Source organism: Salvelinus alpinus, chromosome 3 (assembly GCF_045679555.1).
Source record: "Salvelinus alpinus chromosome 3, SLU_Salpinus.1, whole genome shotgun sequence".
Taxonomy (NCBI): domain Eukaryota; kingdom Metazoa; phylum Chordata; class Actinopteri; order Salmoniformes; family Salmonidae; genus Salvelinus; species Salvelinus alpinus.
In genome coordinates, this window is record NC_092088.1 from 24,901,436 (window position 1) to 24,916,962 (window position 15,527).

At 43.5% G+C, this 15,527-nt stretch overlaps 1 protein-coding gene across 4 annotated transcripts in view; it reads left to right on the forward strand.

Moving 5' to 3' along the window:
* ankfn1b (ankyrin repeat and fibronectin type III domain containing 1b) overlaps nt 1-15,527 on the forward strand; it is a 295,078-nt gene that overhangs the window by 186,323 nt on the left and 93,228 nt on the right. For 3 of the 4 annotated variants that reach the window (XM_071392239.1, XM_071392238.1, XM_071392237.1), the window contains one exon: nt 12,193-12,233. In XM_071392239.1, the coding sequence (XP_071248340.1) occupies nt 12,193-12,233 (41 nt within the window). Of the gene's footprint in view, nt 1-5,806; nt 6,091-12,192; nt 12,234-15,527 lie in introns of those variants that run through there. The other variant, XM_071392240.1, reaches the window with a different exon arrangement.

The following is a 15,527-nucleotide window of genomic DNA, read 5'->3' on the forward strand; positions in this document are numbered from 1 at the left end:
GAGACTGGGAAAAGCAGGAGCTGAGAACAAAAACACTGGTTGACTTGACAAACTGGAAATGGACAAACAGAGAACACAGGTATAAATACACAGGGGATAATGGGAAAGATGGGCGACACCTGGAGGGGGATGGAGACAATCACAAGGGGGGGGGGGGGGGGGGGGGCACACAATGCAAATAGTCCAAGTAGCCATTTGATTACCTGTTCAGGAGTCTTATGGCTTGGAGGTAAAAACTGTTGAGAAGCCTTTTTGTCCTAGACTTGGCACTCCGGTACCGCTTGCCATGCGGTAGTAGAGAGAACATTCTATGACTGGGGTGGCTGGGGTCTTTGACAATTTCTAGGGCCTTCCTCTGACACCGCCTGGTGTAGAGGTCCAGGATGGCAGGTGGCTTAGCCCCATGTAATGTACTGGGCCGTACGTCGTGCCCTCTTCACGACTGTCTTGGTGTGTTTGGACCATTCTAGTTTGTTGCTGATGTGGACACCAAGGAACTTGAAGCTCCCAACCTGCTCCACTACAGCCCTGTCGATGAGAATGGGGGCGTGCTCGGTGCTCATTTTCCTGTAGTCCACAATCATCTCCTTAGTCTTGGTTACGTTGAGGGATAGGTTGTTATTCTGGCACCACCCGGCCAGGTCTCTGACCTCCTCCCTATAGGCTGTCTTGTCGTTGTCGGTGATCAGGCCTACCACTGTTGTGTCGTCTGCAAACTTAATGATGGTGTTGGAGTCGTGCCTGGCCATGCAGTCGTGGGTGAACAGGGAGTACAGGAGGGAACTGAGCACGCACCCCTGTGGAGCTCCAGTGTTGAGGATCAGCATGGCAGATGTGTTGCTACCTACCCTCACCACCTGGGGGCGGCCCGTCAGGAAGTCCAGGATCCAGTTGCAGATGGAGGTGTTTAGTCCCAGGATCCTTAGCTTAGTGATGAGCTTTGAGGGTACTATGGTGTTGAACGCTGAAATGTAGTCGATGAATAGCATTCTCACATAGGTGCTCCTTTTGTCCAGGTGGGAAAGGGCAGTGTGGAGTGCAATAGAGATTGCATCAGCTGTGGATATGTTTGGGCGGTGTGCAAATTGGAGTGGGTCTAGGGTTTCTGGGATAATGGTGTTGATGTTAGCCATTACCAACCTTTCAAAGCACTTCATGGCTTCGGACATGAGTGCTACGGGTCTGTAGTCATTTAGGCAGGTTGTCTTTGTGTTCTTGGGCACAGGGACTATGGTGGTCTGCTTGAAACATGTTGGTATTACAGACTCAATCAGGGACATGTTGAAAATGTCAGTGAAGACACCTGCCAGTTGGTTAGCACATGCCCGGAGCACACGTCCTGGTAATCCGTCTGGCCCCGCAGCCTTGTGTATGTTGACCTGTTTAAAGGTCTTACTCACGTCGGCTACGGAGAGCGTGATCACACAGTTGTCCGGAACAGCTGATGCTTGCCTTGAAGTGAGCATAGAAGTAATTTATCTCGTCTGGTAGGCTCGTGTCACTGGGCAGCTTGCGGCTGTGCTTCCCTTTGTAGTCTGTAATAGTGTGCAAGCCCTGCCACATAAGATGAGCATCGGAGCCGGTGTAGTGTGATTCAATCTTAGCCCTGTATTGACGCTTTGCCTGTTTGATGGTTTGTCGCAGGGCATAGCAGGATTTCTTGTAAGCTTCCGGGTTAGAGTCCCGCACCTTGAAAGCGGCAGCTCTACCCTTTAGCTCAGTGCGAATGTTGCCTATAATCCATGGCTTCTGGTTGGGGTATGTACGTACAGTCACTGTGGGGAAGACGCCCTCGATGCACTTATTGATAAAGCCAGTGACTGATGTGGTGTACTCCTCAATGCCATCGGAAGAATCCCGGAACATGTTCCAGTGTGTGATAGCAAAACAGTCTTGCAGTTTAGCATCTGCTTCATCTGACCACTTTGTATGGGACACGCATGGTATACATTGTCCAACTAAATGCTTTCTTGCGGGTTCTTTCCCCGACAATGCGGGGAAAATAACCTGCAAGCAACAATACGAACATAAATGGGACCACTGACAGTGTTCTGTACCCCACAATTAAATCCCTCACTATGTTGTCATAATCCCAAAGTTGACCCTATGTTTGTTGTCTTTATGTCAGCTATACAACGCTATCGACTTACCTTGAATGGTATGCAAGGTGCACGTCTCTATGTTCATCTCTCTCTCTATATATCTAGAATCTAGCTTACTAACACAAATGGACAAGAGAAGTTCATTGGTCCTAAATATAAATGACGTGAGTTGTTATGAATGCTCGTGGCAGCAACTTGTTACTCCACTCTAATTGGTCTTGTTTATTTCCTGTTGACGAGTGTCACAGTAAATGTGGTCCCACATGTTTAATTGGGGAAGCGAGGTTTGAAATCTCCTTCCTGGTTATAATGAGCTAGAATGACCAAAATCGAGCCTGGTTAAACCAGACTGAATGATGCGCTCACATTAGCGCCTGGGTACCAATGCCCTTCAGCACATTTATCTTGGCCCCTTAAGTTAGTAATAGCTGTAAAATATACATATTTAGGAAAAGTCAAGGAAGGAGCAGGGTGTTGCAATTTTCGGAGGACATTTATTAAAATAGTTTTACTAAATCAAACGTCAGTGGCTGTAGTCCTATGGCAGTTCTAGTGTTTACCAGGCTACCTAACAAACAAGGTCCAAACAGCTATCAAAGGAAACCATGTGCAGGCTGTGCAGACTGCAACCATGTGCAGGCTGTGCAGACTGCAACCATGTGCAGTCAAGAAACAGACACTTGAATTGGTCTGAATCTGAATAAAAGTTAAATAGTGGCACAATGTGTGCCGTTATCTAATAGAAAATGGGACAAAATACAACCCTTTTGGGGGTAATGTTCATTTTTTTTCTCGGTGACATTTCTTTCACCACAACTAGCAAATAACTGTCGGTCTCATGGTAATTAACTGTTAATTAACAAACACATTTAGCATCTCCTAGCTTCCACAAATAGCCTACAAGCCATTTTTTTAAAGTCTAATATATCCATGTAATATAGCTTACACATTCATAATAAATCCATTATTTATTTTAGACAGGTTTAAAGAAGCATGATCTGAAGAAAATAATAGCATATCCTGAGTTGTCCTTATGTGGCTATGCCAAATGGCTGTGGGCTACACTAGTTGATTTAGCAGACACGATTTGCTTAGAATTCCGTGATATTATTTTATATAATTTTATAGTATGAAGAATACAATTGAACAAAGCTGAATGAAATATAAATATTTTCTCAACGATTTGAGGGAGTGTGCACATGCGACTATTCTGTGTTGAACGGTTAACAAAGAAATAGGTATTCCTATATGCTTAATTTAGAGATATTAATGTAACTTTGGGTTGTTCTGTAAACGTTGGGCTATATGTTTTGATTTTTAATACACTGTAAGGCTGCATGATGATTTGGAAAAAAGTCACTTGAAAGGCATGAGCTCTGCTTTGTTTTTTTGTGCAGGCTGTACACACTCCAATAGTCACTCATTCACAATTTGATAAGCACTTGATAATGCGTCAAATTTCACGGCGGCATCCCCAGCCCGTAATGCACCCTAAAAAAATCCATGTCTTTTGCGGCCCGGAGTGCTGCGTTATGCCCTTCTCCCTGAGTGTGCTGAACAATCTGAAGTGCCTCTCGCTCATATGGCTCTCTGTCACATGACCGGGTCTTTCTCACAGGCTACAAGTGAAGACAGACACATCGGGGATGCAACTGCACACATCCTTATCCAATTCCGAGGTGCATATTGAAGATATTGGAAGAACTGTCCACATTTACTTTTCGTCAGCCAACAAGATGAGTAGGCCTAACAAACAGCAAAAGCACTAGCCTATGTCAATCTACTATCCCCCATAGTACAAACGTTTACCTTTTCTATTCTGTGCGAGAAATAAATATTCCAAACATAGTCTGGGACAGTTGTGGGATGCGATAGATCCCAAATTAATACAACCACTAGCATCAAAACCTTTTTTATGCAATGTGGCTGACGCCACAGATCAGAATTTTTTGCTTAAAATGTTGATAAACTATTAGACTATTTCTTCACATTATAAGTGCAGCAATGCACACATGGTAGTAAACTATAAGCGCACATGTTCCAGTAGTGAAAAAGATCATTATCAAAAGTGACCACAATTGATGTGCTTAATTTTAAGAAGTTATTTGGCCACTTTGGGCTAGGCTACATGAGGTGTGTGAAAAAAAAGGCATTGTTTCTTATGCTGGGCATTATAAGTGACAATATTAAATCAAGGATAGTCTGATCAGTGACAATATTAGCCTATCACTATATTATATCTCGTCTTTACATAAACTAAATAATATATACTACCGTTCAAAAGTTCAGTTTCTTAGCAATTCTTAGCAATTTCTCGCAAGGAATAGCCTTCATTTCTCAGAACAAGAATAGACTGACGAGTTTCAGAAGAAAGTTATTTGTTTCTGGCCATTTTGAGCCTGTAATCAAACCCACAAATGCTGATGCTCCAGATACTCAACTGGTCGAAAGAAGGACAGTTTTATTGCTTCTTTAATCAGAACAACAATTTTCAGCTGTGCTAACATAATTGTAAAAGGGTTTTCTGATGATCAATTAGCCTTTTAAAATGATAAACTTGGATTAGCTAACACAACGTGCCATTGGAACACAGGAGTGATGGTTGCTAATAATGGGCCTCTGTACGCCATTTCCAGCTACAATAGTCATTTACAACATTAACCATGTCTACACTGTATTTCTGATCAATTTGGTGTTATTTTAATGGAAAATGTTGCTTTTCTTTCAAAAACAAGGACATTTCTAAGTGACCCCAAACTTTTGAACGGTAGTGTACGTGTGAGATTTGTTTTGATTTAGAACGGACCATTATCATGCATCTGTATCCAAACAGGGACAGCGGGAAAAAATACATGTCATCTATGCACTTAAATAGCGAATGGAGGACGCTTTTCCCCGTGATTTATTTTCATGCCAGCCAGGTAGGCTATACTCCTGTTGTAAATATAAGCAATGTGCTTAATATTAGGTAAGTTGAGAAATAAATATAGTAGGCCTGGCCTATAGAAAGCTGATGGGATCCTCTTTTTATTTGCGGCCATCACTCTGTTTTCTCTCTTTAATTGCATAGCCTATAGAAATGTTGCGCAACATGAGACCATGGGCTCTCATGAAGTGTTTGATTCGATTTTCAAATACATTTGCATTGATGTCAGACTGATTAGAGGGACAATAGAGTGCGGCGTACCAGGCAGTTAGCAAGTTTAGTAGGCTACTAATGACCAGCAGCAGCATCAGAGCTTGGAGAAGCCTAATTACCGTGACTAAACGGTCATGTGGGATTTGACTGCCTTCATGACTCGTGACTGTCGGTGTGCCGGTAATACGGTCACCGCGACAGCCCTGACCACAGCACTGTGGTGAACTAACTTACCTCGTTCAACTGAATGATGATTTTAGGTTTTCCTGTGTCAAAATCCTCAACCCAAAGTAAAAGTAAATGTGATAAAACGCACCTGTTACTTTAGCACCCACCTTTTTTCCTCTTCTCCCTCCCTCCACAAACACCCCACCACACACATCCACTATAAGCTTTTCCAATCTCCCCCAGTCATTAGCATTCACCACCCCTCTCCCTCCCCCTTCCCTTCTCTCTCTCTCTGTCCTCCCCTCCACTGTGTGTGAGAGAGTTAGTGGGGAGCTTATCGCCTGGCAACCACAATTAAAGTACAACAACTCACTCGGTGGCAGCCACCGTTCTGAGCAGGCACCTCGGTGTGACAGCACGCTCCGACTGTAGAGAGGGAAGACGAGAGAGGAGCGAGGGAGAGAGAAGGAGGGAGGGAAAGCGAGAAAGAGTTGAACAGGTGAATAACGCTGCCGGTGATTTGACCGCATCAAAGTGGAAGAGAGCTGCCGTTGGAAGAAGAGAGTGAGGGTTGAAGCTGGGAGAGAGAGAACGAGAGAAGGAGTGAGGGAGGAGGGAGAGCAAAGTGAAGAGTGGCGGGGGAAGGAATTATTTGACTGTGGCCGGCATTGGACGCGACAGGTATGTGTCTGTCGAGAGTCGGGTTGCAATGTGAAGGTATGCAGAAGATATGGGGAAGCCGTGTGTATTTGTGTGGTTCTTTCTACAAATTCAGGGAGGTTGTGGTTTAGCGTTGGCATGACAGGATTTCACAGCACCTGGTGCACAGGTATGCAAGCAAGCAGAGTCAGTACACACACACACACACACACACACACACACACACACACACACACACACACACACACACACACACACACACACACACACACACACACACACACACACACACACACACACACACACACACACACACACACACACACACACACACACACACACACACACACACACAAAGACACTGCACTTTTTTTTCATCAATTACCCTTTGTCTTTGTCCTTTTGAAAAAGAATATGCTTGTTTTGATAGTGTACTTACAGGCCAATGTTTGCATAAATGCATTTACCACTGTTAAAAGTCCAATTGTTTTTCCTGTGTCTTTCCCCACCTGTTCTACACCTGACATATGTCGGTCTTAAAGTACTATTTTAGAGGCGGACACCTGCCAATTCTCCAGGCAAACTATCCATTAAAAGAGCTGCGGAGGTGTGTGTGTGAGTGTGCGCGCCTGTGTAAAATGGACAGTTAGACACTCTTGTTCCCTCGGCATGGATGCTTGCCATGGCTCCATTGGGGTTTTTAAGTGCCACCACTCTCAGCCGTGTAATTGGCTGTAGGGAGAGAGGGCTGCAGGAAATGATGCTCGTGCAGAGGTGGCAGTCAGGGCACTGAGTGAAGCACTATGGAGGGACTGTCCGAAATGAACACTTGTAGTCCTCACTGTTGCTAATGTCCATTTGATGTGAGCAATTGTAATATAGATGTATAGCATGGTGGTTTTAGCATATATATATTTTTTTAACCTTTATTTAACTAGTAGGCAAGTTAGTTAAGAACAAATTCTTATTTACAATGATGGCATACCCCGGCCAAACCCTCCCCTAACCCGGACGACGCTGGGACAATTGTGCGCCGCCCTATGGGACTCCCGATCACGGCCGGGTGTGATACAGCCCGGGATTGAACCAGGGTCTGTAATGACGCCTCTAGCACTGCGATGCAGTGCCTTAGACAGCTGCATCACTCGGGAGTAAGTTGGGATGATGCTTTTATCTTACTGACCTACTTTTAGCTTAGAGACTTCAGTGACTTACTGTTAAAACATATGGGTAGTGCCTTTAAAGAGTATTCACACCCCTCGACTTTTTCCATATTTTGTTTGGTTGCGGCTTGAATTTAAAATTGATTAAAAAATGTGTTCTGTGTTACGGGCCTACACACAATACCCCATAATGTCAAAGTGTATTAATATGTTTACAGTATATATATATTTTTGTATTAATAAAAAATGAAACGCTGAAATGACTTGAGTCAATAAGTATTCAACCCCTTTGTTATGACAAGCCTAAATACGTTCAGGAGTAAAAATGTGCTTAACAAGTCACATAATAAGTTGCATGGACTCACTTTGTGTGCAGTAACAGTGTTTAACATGATTTTTGAATGACTACCTCAACTCTGTACTCCACACATACAATTATCTAAAAGGTCCCTCAGTCGAGCAGTGAATTTTCAAACACAGATTCAACCTCAAAGACCAGGGAGGTTTTCCAATGCCTCACAAACAAGGGCACCTATTGGTAGATGGGTAAAAAAATCTACAAAAATACAGACATTGACTATCCCTTTATGCATGGTGAAGTTATTAATTACAAAGATACAGGTATCCTTCCTAACTCAGTTGCCGGACAGGAAGGAAACCGTTCAGGGATATCACCATGATGCCAATGGTGACATAAAAACTGAGGATGGATCAACAACATTGTAGCTACTTCACAACAAAAAATATTACAAAACACGCATTCTGTTTGCAATAAGGCACTAAAGTAAAACTGCAAAAACTGTGGCAAAGAAATTAACTTCATGTGCTGAATGTGCGTTATGTGCGTTATGTTTTGGGGCAAATCCAACACTTTTGGATGGTGGTGGCTGCATCATGGTATCGGTATGCTTGTCATCAGTAAGCACTAGTGAGGTTTTTAGGATAAAAAGAAACAGAATAGAGCTAAGGACAGGCAAAATCCTAGAATAAATCTTGGTTCAGTCTACTTTCCAACAGACACTGGGAGACAAATTGAACTTGCAGCAGGAGAATAACCTAAAACACAAGCCAAATATACACTGGAGTTGCTTACCAAGACAACATTGAATGTGGCCTAGTTACAGATTTGACTTAAATCGGCTTGAAAATACTTAGCAAGACTTGAAAATGGCTGTCTAGCAATAATCAACAACCAACTTGACAGAGCTTGAGTAATTATTTTAAGAATAATGTGCAAATATTGTACAATCCAGGTTTGCAAAGCTCTTAGAAGGTAAAGGGGATAGCTAGTCAGTTGCACAACTGAATGCATTCAACTGAAATGTCTTCTGCATTTAACCAAACCGCTCAAAATCAGGCTGCCTTAATCGACTTCCACATCACCGGCACCCGGGGAGCAGGTGTTGTGGGGGATAACTGCCTTGCTCAAGGGTAGAACGGCAGATTTTCCCACCTTGCCGGCTCAGAGATTCAAACAAGCAAACCTTCGGTTACTGTCCCAATGCTCTAACCGCTAGGCTACCTGCCGCCCTCCGCTACCTGCCAAAGGAGATTCTAACATGTATTGACTCAGGGGGTTGAATACTTATGTAATCAAGATATATTCGTGTTTTAGTTTTCTTTCTTTTTAAATTTTTTATAAATGTTCGAATTTTTCTTCCACTTTGGACATTACAGAGTATTTTGTGTAGGTCGTTGAGAAAACATTACAATTATATCAATGTTAATCCCACCTTGTAACACAACAAAATGTGGAAAGGTGTGAATACTTTCTGAAGGCACTGTATGTGACAAATGCGGGAATTGAACCCGAAACTCTGGTGTTGCAAGCCCATGCTCCAACCCTCTGCAGTCCGATGTGTAGTAGAGGTAAATACGTACATGTATACACATTTCAAGTACACTTACATTTCGTAAGTACAATTTACAAACATTTACATTTAACCCCACTAACTCTCCAGGACCATGGGTTTCCACCTGCTCTCCGCAGAGATGTCCTGGCTGGGTGTACTGACAAGGAGTGAGGGGGTGGTGGGGGTGGATAAGGTCATAATGATTGCATGGGGGACTTCGCCCTACTGCGTAGGCACTGGGATGAAAAGCTCCATAAAAAGACTCAGTGGTCTCTCAATGGTCAAAATGTCACTGTGGCAGACTCAGAAGTTGGAACACACACACACAGACGCACGCACGCGCGCGCGCGCAGATGTGCGGCCTCGGTCAGAAAGGGGAATGCCCTTCACACTTTTTGACCACACACTCTTTACCACACAAAATAGATATAAAATGTGCTATTGCGTTTTACTATTTATCATACACGGTCTGACAGAAATCTATAATTTGCAATCAATACTAACGAATGTACCAACAGCAGAGTGAAAGATAATGTCTCCCCACATCCAAGAGCTTCTATTGCATTATAATTCTATTGTATTATATTGAAATGATAATGCCCAAGTGTTTGGAGGATATATTGTCACGGGTGTTGTTAGACCCGAGAGGAAGTCGAGGGCCGGCTAATATATCCTCCAAACACCGTCTTCGAATGCATTATCACTTTTATACAACGGGTTACCAACATATTCAAAAAATGGTTGACATATTTACATAATCTTTGTTTTGATTAATTTATTCATACTATTTCATCCTTCCACAAGATATAGTCCCGACACAAATCTAGCGTTGCTAGAGACGTGACCCAGTCGTTCGTTCTAAATGTTCCATTTCCATACTGGTTGGCAATGTTCTTATCCCTTGCTTGCTAGCTAGCCAACAACGGCTAACTTACAGTCACGTCAAAATGCAGCCTGAATAACAGCAAAGTAGCTGGATTTGCATTTATTTTAGCTGTTTTCTAGTGACATTTATTTGGATACATCCATAGCAATCAGCTAATGAGGCGCAATTTCGCCTGGCATAGAAAATGTGCTCACTCGTCAGGACACTGTTGTTTAGAGGAGCCAACGACACAGTAACACAATCACTTCAAACTGAAGCTGGAAAGACTGCAAATTAGCTGCCTTTCATTTAACCTTTTTTCAATTGGCATTTGTTTGTATATATCTATAAAAATGATGGCAGCTGATTCATGATTTTGACTGGCTGAGAAATGCTGCCTGCCTGCCCAACTCGGTCATTACTATAGGACAGCAGGAGATTGAATTTGAATATTGAAACAATGTTGCAAATGTCGGAGAGACAAAGAGCAAGGTTTATACAATTCTCAGCTGTTGAAAACGAAAAGTTAGTCTAAAAGAAATGTGAGATAATGTCTAGATGCTTTTTATAGTGGAGATCAAGTTTATAAATTGCCTGGCTGGGCTGATGAGACAGTGGATTGCGCAGACAGATGGAACAGAGTCAATAGGCATTTTAACGTCATAGATTTAGCCGGTGGCAACCTGTGGAATAGACACTGGCTGGAATGAGGTTTTAACCAATCAGCATTCAGGATTAGACCCACCCGTTGCATAATGCATTCCATTGCGGTCTAATAAATTATATTGTAACAGTGATTGACAGGGCCTTCTTATCCCACCCATTGTGTGGGTCCAGATGCTCCTCTTACCCCTCTGGGGGTGCAGAGGCCTGGGGTGATACCCCCTATGGTGTGAAGACAGATATACCTCAGCATACATTTAAAAAAAATCAAAGTGCAAAATGCAAAAAGGTGATTGCGCTGGTGTCTTCTAAAAGTGTCTCAGCCTGGAGCTAGTTATGGACAAGCTGTGTCTGTCTGCCTCCCTCTGCCTATGTCTCCCAGAGTTCTCCTGGAGCTGTGGACAGTAGGGGGGCTGCCGTGTGTGTGTGTGTGTGTGTGTGTGTGTGTGTGTGTGTGTGTGTGTGTGTGTGTGTGTGTGTGTGTGTGTGTGTGTGTGTGTGTGTGTGTGTGTGTGTGTGTGTGTGTGTGTGTGTGTGTGTGTGTGTGTGTGTGTGTGTGTGTGTGTGTGTGTGTGTGTGTGTGTTTATTTTTTTTATATGTCCCCTGTTGTGAGAGAGATTAAACGACGTGAGGGGAATTAGGACTATTTTTGGACTGTTATTGAAAACCCATGTCAGTGTGTTAGCTTCTCTGTCAGTGAACATTTGGAAGCTCTTATGGCTTCTACTGTGCAATTTGCGCTAGACATTGATCTAGGTTCGGGACACAAAAGGGACCTCGGATCAGTATCTGGGGACATCATCTTCTTACTCCAGGTCAATGAACTTGGCTGTAGGCTTCGTTTGCACTGAGTACCACTCCTCCGGGATCTTCGCATCGTAGAAAGGGCGAGAGCTTCACATGTCGCTGTTATTTGCGTCCCCATTTGCTCAAATGTCTGTCAATCACCCTGTCATTAATGAGCTTGCACTGGCCTGGTAGCATTTCCCATAATGAGGTGCATTTGAAGTCGTTAGTCTCCTTAAGTTCATGACGCTATGATGTATCTGGAAAATGTATACCCAAACGCGCTTCAGCGCATCTTACAATAAAAAGGGAATCCGGTGCTCGACTGAGGGACTATGATGTATCTGTTCGACTCTTTGACATTTTCGAAAACAAAATGCCAAATATCTTAATCCAGCTGCATTTCGAAGTAAAAGAACAAACCAAACTACCTGAATGACATGCTTACATATGGGACGGCTGGTAGCTTACCGCTGGGCCGCTAACCAAAAGGTCACTCGTTCGAATGTTTCAGCCTCAAGGCTTGTCAAGGGTGTTAACCATATAAACCTATTTACACAGTGATCTGTGTGTGTTTGTATGCTCTGTCTTCGAATTACACTTCATTGACACAGTTTGGGATTACAGAATTGCACTTGGTTGGAGTTTGCGTTTTGCAGTGAGGACTTTTCTTTGAATCTAATGGGGAAATTCTGCAGAGGAATCCATCTTGACTGCTGACCCCACTAGGTATCCTTTTTAGGACTGGTCTATGGTGCTCAAATGTTTCTCTGTTTTCTCTCTCTTTCACAGAGTCTGGGGTCAGCAGACAGGAAAGAGTTCCAACAAAAGAAGTAAGTCCCTTTCTTTCATTTTTTTTTATTTGTCCTTGTCCCTCTCCTGCCCTTCCTCTCTGTTTTATTCTTCGGTCGTTTGTGTTCAGAGTCCTTTTCATTTATACCTGCTTTAAACAGTTAGATACACTGCTAGATCACCACCTACTGTTGCTTTCTAACACAAAGCTGCTCAGAGTAATAGTGCTGATCTAAGATCAGGTCCCCACTGTCCATATAATCGTATTCATTGTGATCTAAAAGGCCAAACTGATCCTAGATCAGCACTCCTACTCTGAGACGCTTTGTGAATAAGGCCCCTGGCCACCTTGAGGAATCTGACCTGGCTCTGAATCAGGTTCTGGAGAAAGGATGTTAATTCGCTAATTCGGTTTTAACCTGACCAGTAATCCCTCCTAATCTCATACAGATTATAAATAACAGTAAGTGAATTATTATGATAATTCGCCAGTCGCCAGCAGGTTCGACGCGTCACTGTTTTGAGTTAATTGCCTGTTATTTGCGCCCGCGCGTTCGATGTAATTTCACACTAATTATTTTCTCCCGGATTTCAAAACAAAACCATGGCAGCTTTTATAATGCCTCTCACCTGTTTACATGGAGACCGGTGGATTTGATCACTCTAAGCATGATTATTAGATGTCCTTCAATGCTGATGTGAGTGAAGAGCAATTCACCTCATTGTCTCTGCTTCAAGGGAATTAACTTGGTTTCTGTCACAATTTCAGAAACCATATTTCCATCCAACCATTTTTGATGCGAGTAAAGTACCTTTTAGATAAAAAAAACCTCATGACAGTATAATTGTCGGTAAACTTTCTAAATGTCAACAGAAAAAAACACGCTAGATGGGTGGATAATCTTTCTGTCAGTGAAATAGATCATGCAACAAATGGCAGTGATGAGAAAGGAGGTGTTTCAAATGGTTGAGAGATTTCAAAATGGCCACCGTTGTTATCATCAGATCAAGGTCATAAAATAGGATGTTGTCGCATTTCAATTTTAGAGACAACGAGCAGGATCTCGTAGGTTTTGCTTTGTGAAATCAGTTGAACATTTTTAGCTCCTGTTTAATGTCAAGTTGTTACTTGGCATTGAAACTCTGCTGAGGACTATGGCATAGTAGAATGTTATCACAAATGTTCACATCAACCTAACTCCCCACTGGCTTACATGTAACGGTTGGTTCTTTTTCTCTCATCTCTCTTTTTCAAAAGATACATTATGGCCATGTGAGTATGAGTGCGTGGGCATCAATGTGTTTCCCTAAGTTCCCCCCCCCAGTAAAAGACTGGTGGCATTGCCACAGAGTACCATGCTCATACATTTGAATTGCGCTCGGGCGGTTTCATAGCAACAGGCTTTCTCGCTCGCTGAACATGGAGGTGTGTGTTGTGACCGCTACATTCCTCCATTCCGACTCGGACCAACAATCGTTGGAGAATGTGCCACTTAGATGTCTATTGAACAGTTGTTTTCAGATTCTTTGGGTTATGAATGGGTGGTTTGAGTTTAAATGTCCCCGGCATTTCTAAGGTAATTCCAAACTATTATATGAAGCCATGTATTCACTTGAATTGAGCAGGTAAGGCTGGGGGTTTGAAACTGTGACCTCGCTAGTGTTATGCAAAGTTTTGTGATAAGGGGCATTGTCGTTGCACTTAACTAAATGATCTGTAGGTCTTCTATGATGTTAGTCTGGGATGATTGGGATGATTCATACTATCTTTTAATGTTTGGATGCCTCCTCCAGAAGACTGGCTTTTACACACACACACACACGCACACGCACACACACACACACACACACACACACACACACACACACACACACACACACACACACACACACACACACACACACACACACACACACACACACACACACACACACACATTTGTGCACGCACTGTACATGCACACACACAAGTATGCACGGACACTCACGTACGCTTGCATGCATTTCACATCTCGCACGCCAGTGGAGGCAGCTGAGGGGAGAACGGCTCATAATAATGGCCGGAATGGAATGGCAACACCTGGAAAACCATGTGTTTGATGTATTTGATACCATTCCACTGATTCCGCTCCGATCATTACCACGAGCCCGTTCTCCCCAATTAAGGTGCCACCAACCTCCTGTGTCGCACGTGTGCGCACACATACACACACACACACACACTGCATGTGCCATGTGGGTAGTCTTGGTGGGCAGTCACTCCATAATGCGGCTTGCTTCGCCACGGTTGCCTGGAGACAAGCAGCATTCTCCATGGCCAAGCGAAGCTGTCATGTGAAGTCATGTGACACGAGTCTCAGAATAGAGAATAGGTTTGGTGAGGGGTAATGATGTGTAACCTCCTAAAGTAGGCTGTAAACAAAAATACTGAAAGAGAGGGTGAGAGAAAGTTCTGAAACAAACACAGCCACACATTCTCTCTCTCTCTCTCTCTCTCTCTCTCTCTCTCTCTCTCTCTCTCTCTCTCTCTCTCTCTCTCTCTCTCTCTCTCTCTCTCTCTCTCTCTCTCTCTCTCTCTCTCTCTTTACACGACCCATATGGAAATCATTAATAACCTGAAACACTAGAACTATGTGCAGACACCCAGTCTTCTACGGCCATCCATATTACCCATCTTGTATTCTCCCAGAGGTGGATCTAGCAGGGCTTAGTGCAGTGAGTGAGGGTATGTGTGTGTTTTACATAAGTGAGGGGGCAGACAGTGCAGGAAGGAAGAGATGCGGTTGGAGGAGCCGATAGCGCGACGGACGGGTGGTGCAGGGAATTTAAGGAACGGATGTCAGGGAGAAAGGCCCTTGATTAGCCTAATTTATTCAGAGGAGAAGGCCCGTGTAATTGTTCTCAGATGGGCGGGGGGGGGGGGGGGGGAGTGGAGAGAGAAAAAGGAGGGGTTAAGTTAGAGGTGAAGGCGAAGGGTCGGAAGAGAGGTGGATGGAGGAGCTGAGAAAGTTTGTCTCACTCTTGTGCACCCACCTCTTATTTGACGGTCATCCCATGACCTCACAGATGTTAACTTTTATTGGCGTCTCACTTACGTCTCAATATTGTTTCATTAGTCAGGTTTCCATTGACCCAGGTTTACTCAACAAAAGCAATGACGCAACAAACAAACAACGTGTGTAATAAAATGGCAGCTATATGAGAAATGTTCTAAAGATCGACAAAATGTTTATCTCTTCGTCAGACGAGTGTCGACGAGTGTGCGACGAGTGCCGCAGCGGTCTAAGGCACTGCATCGCAGTGCTAGCTGCGTTACTACAGATCCTGGTTCAATA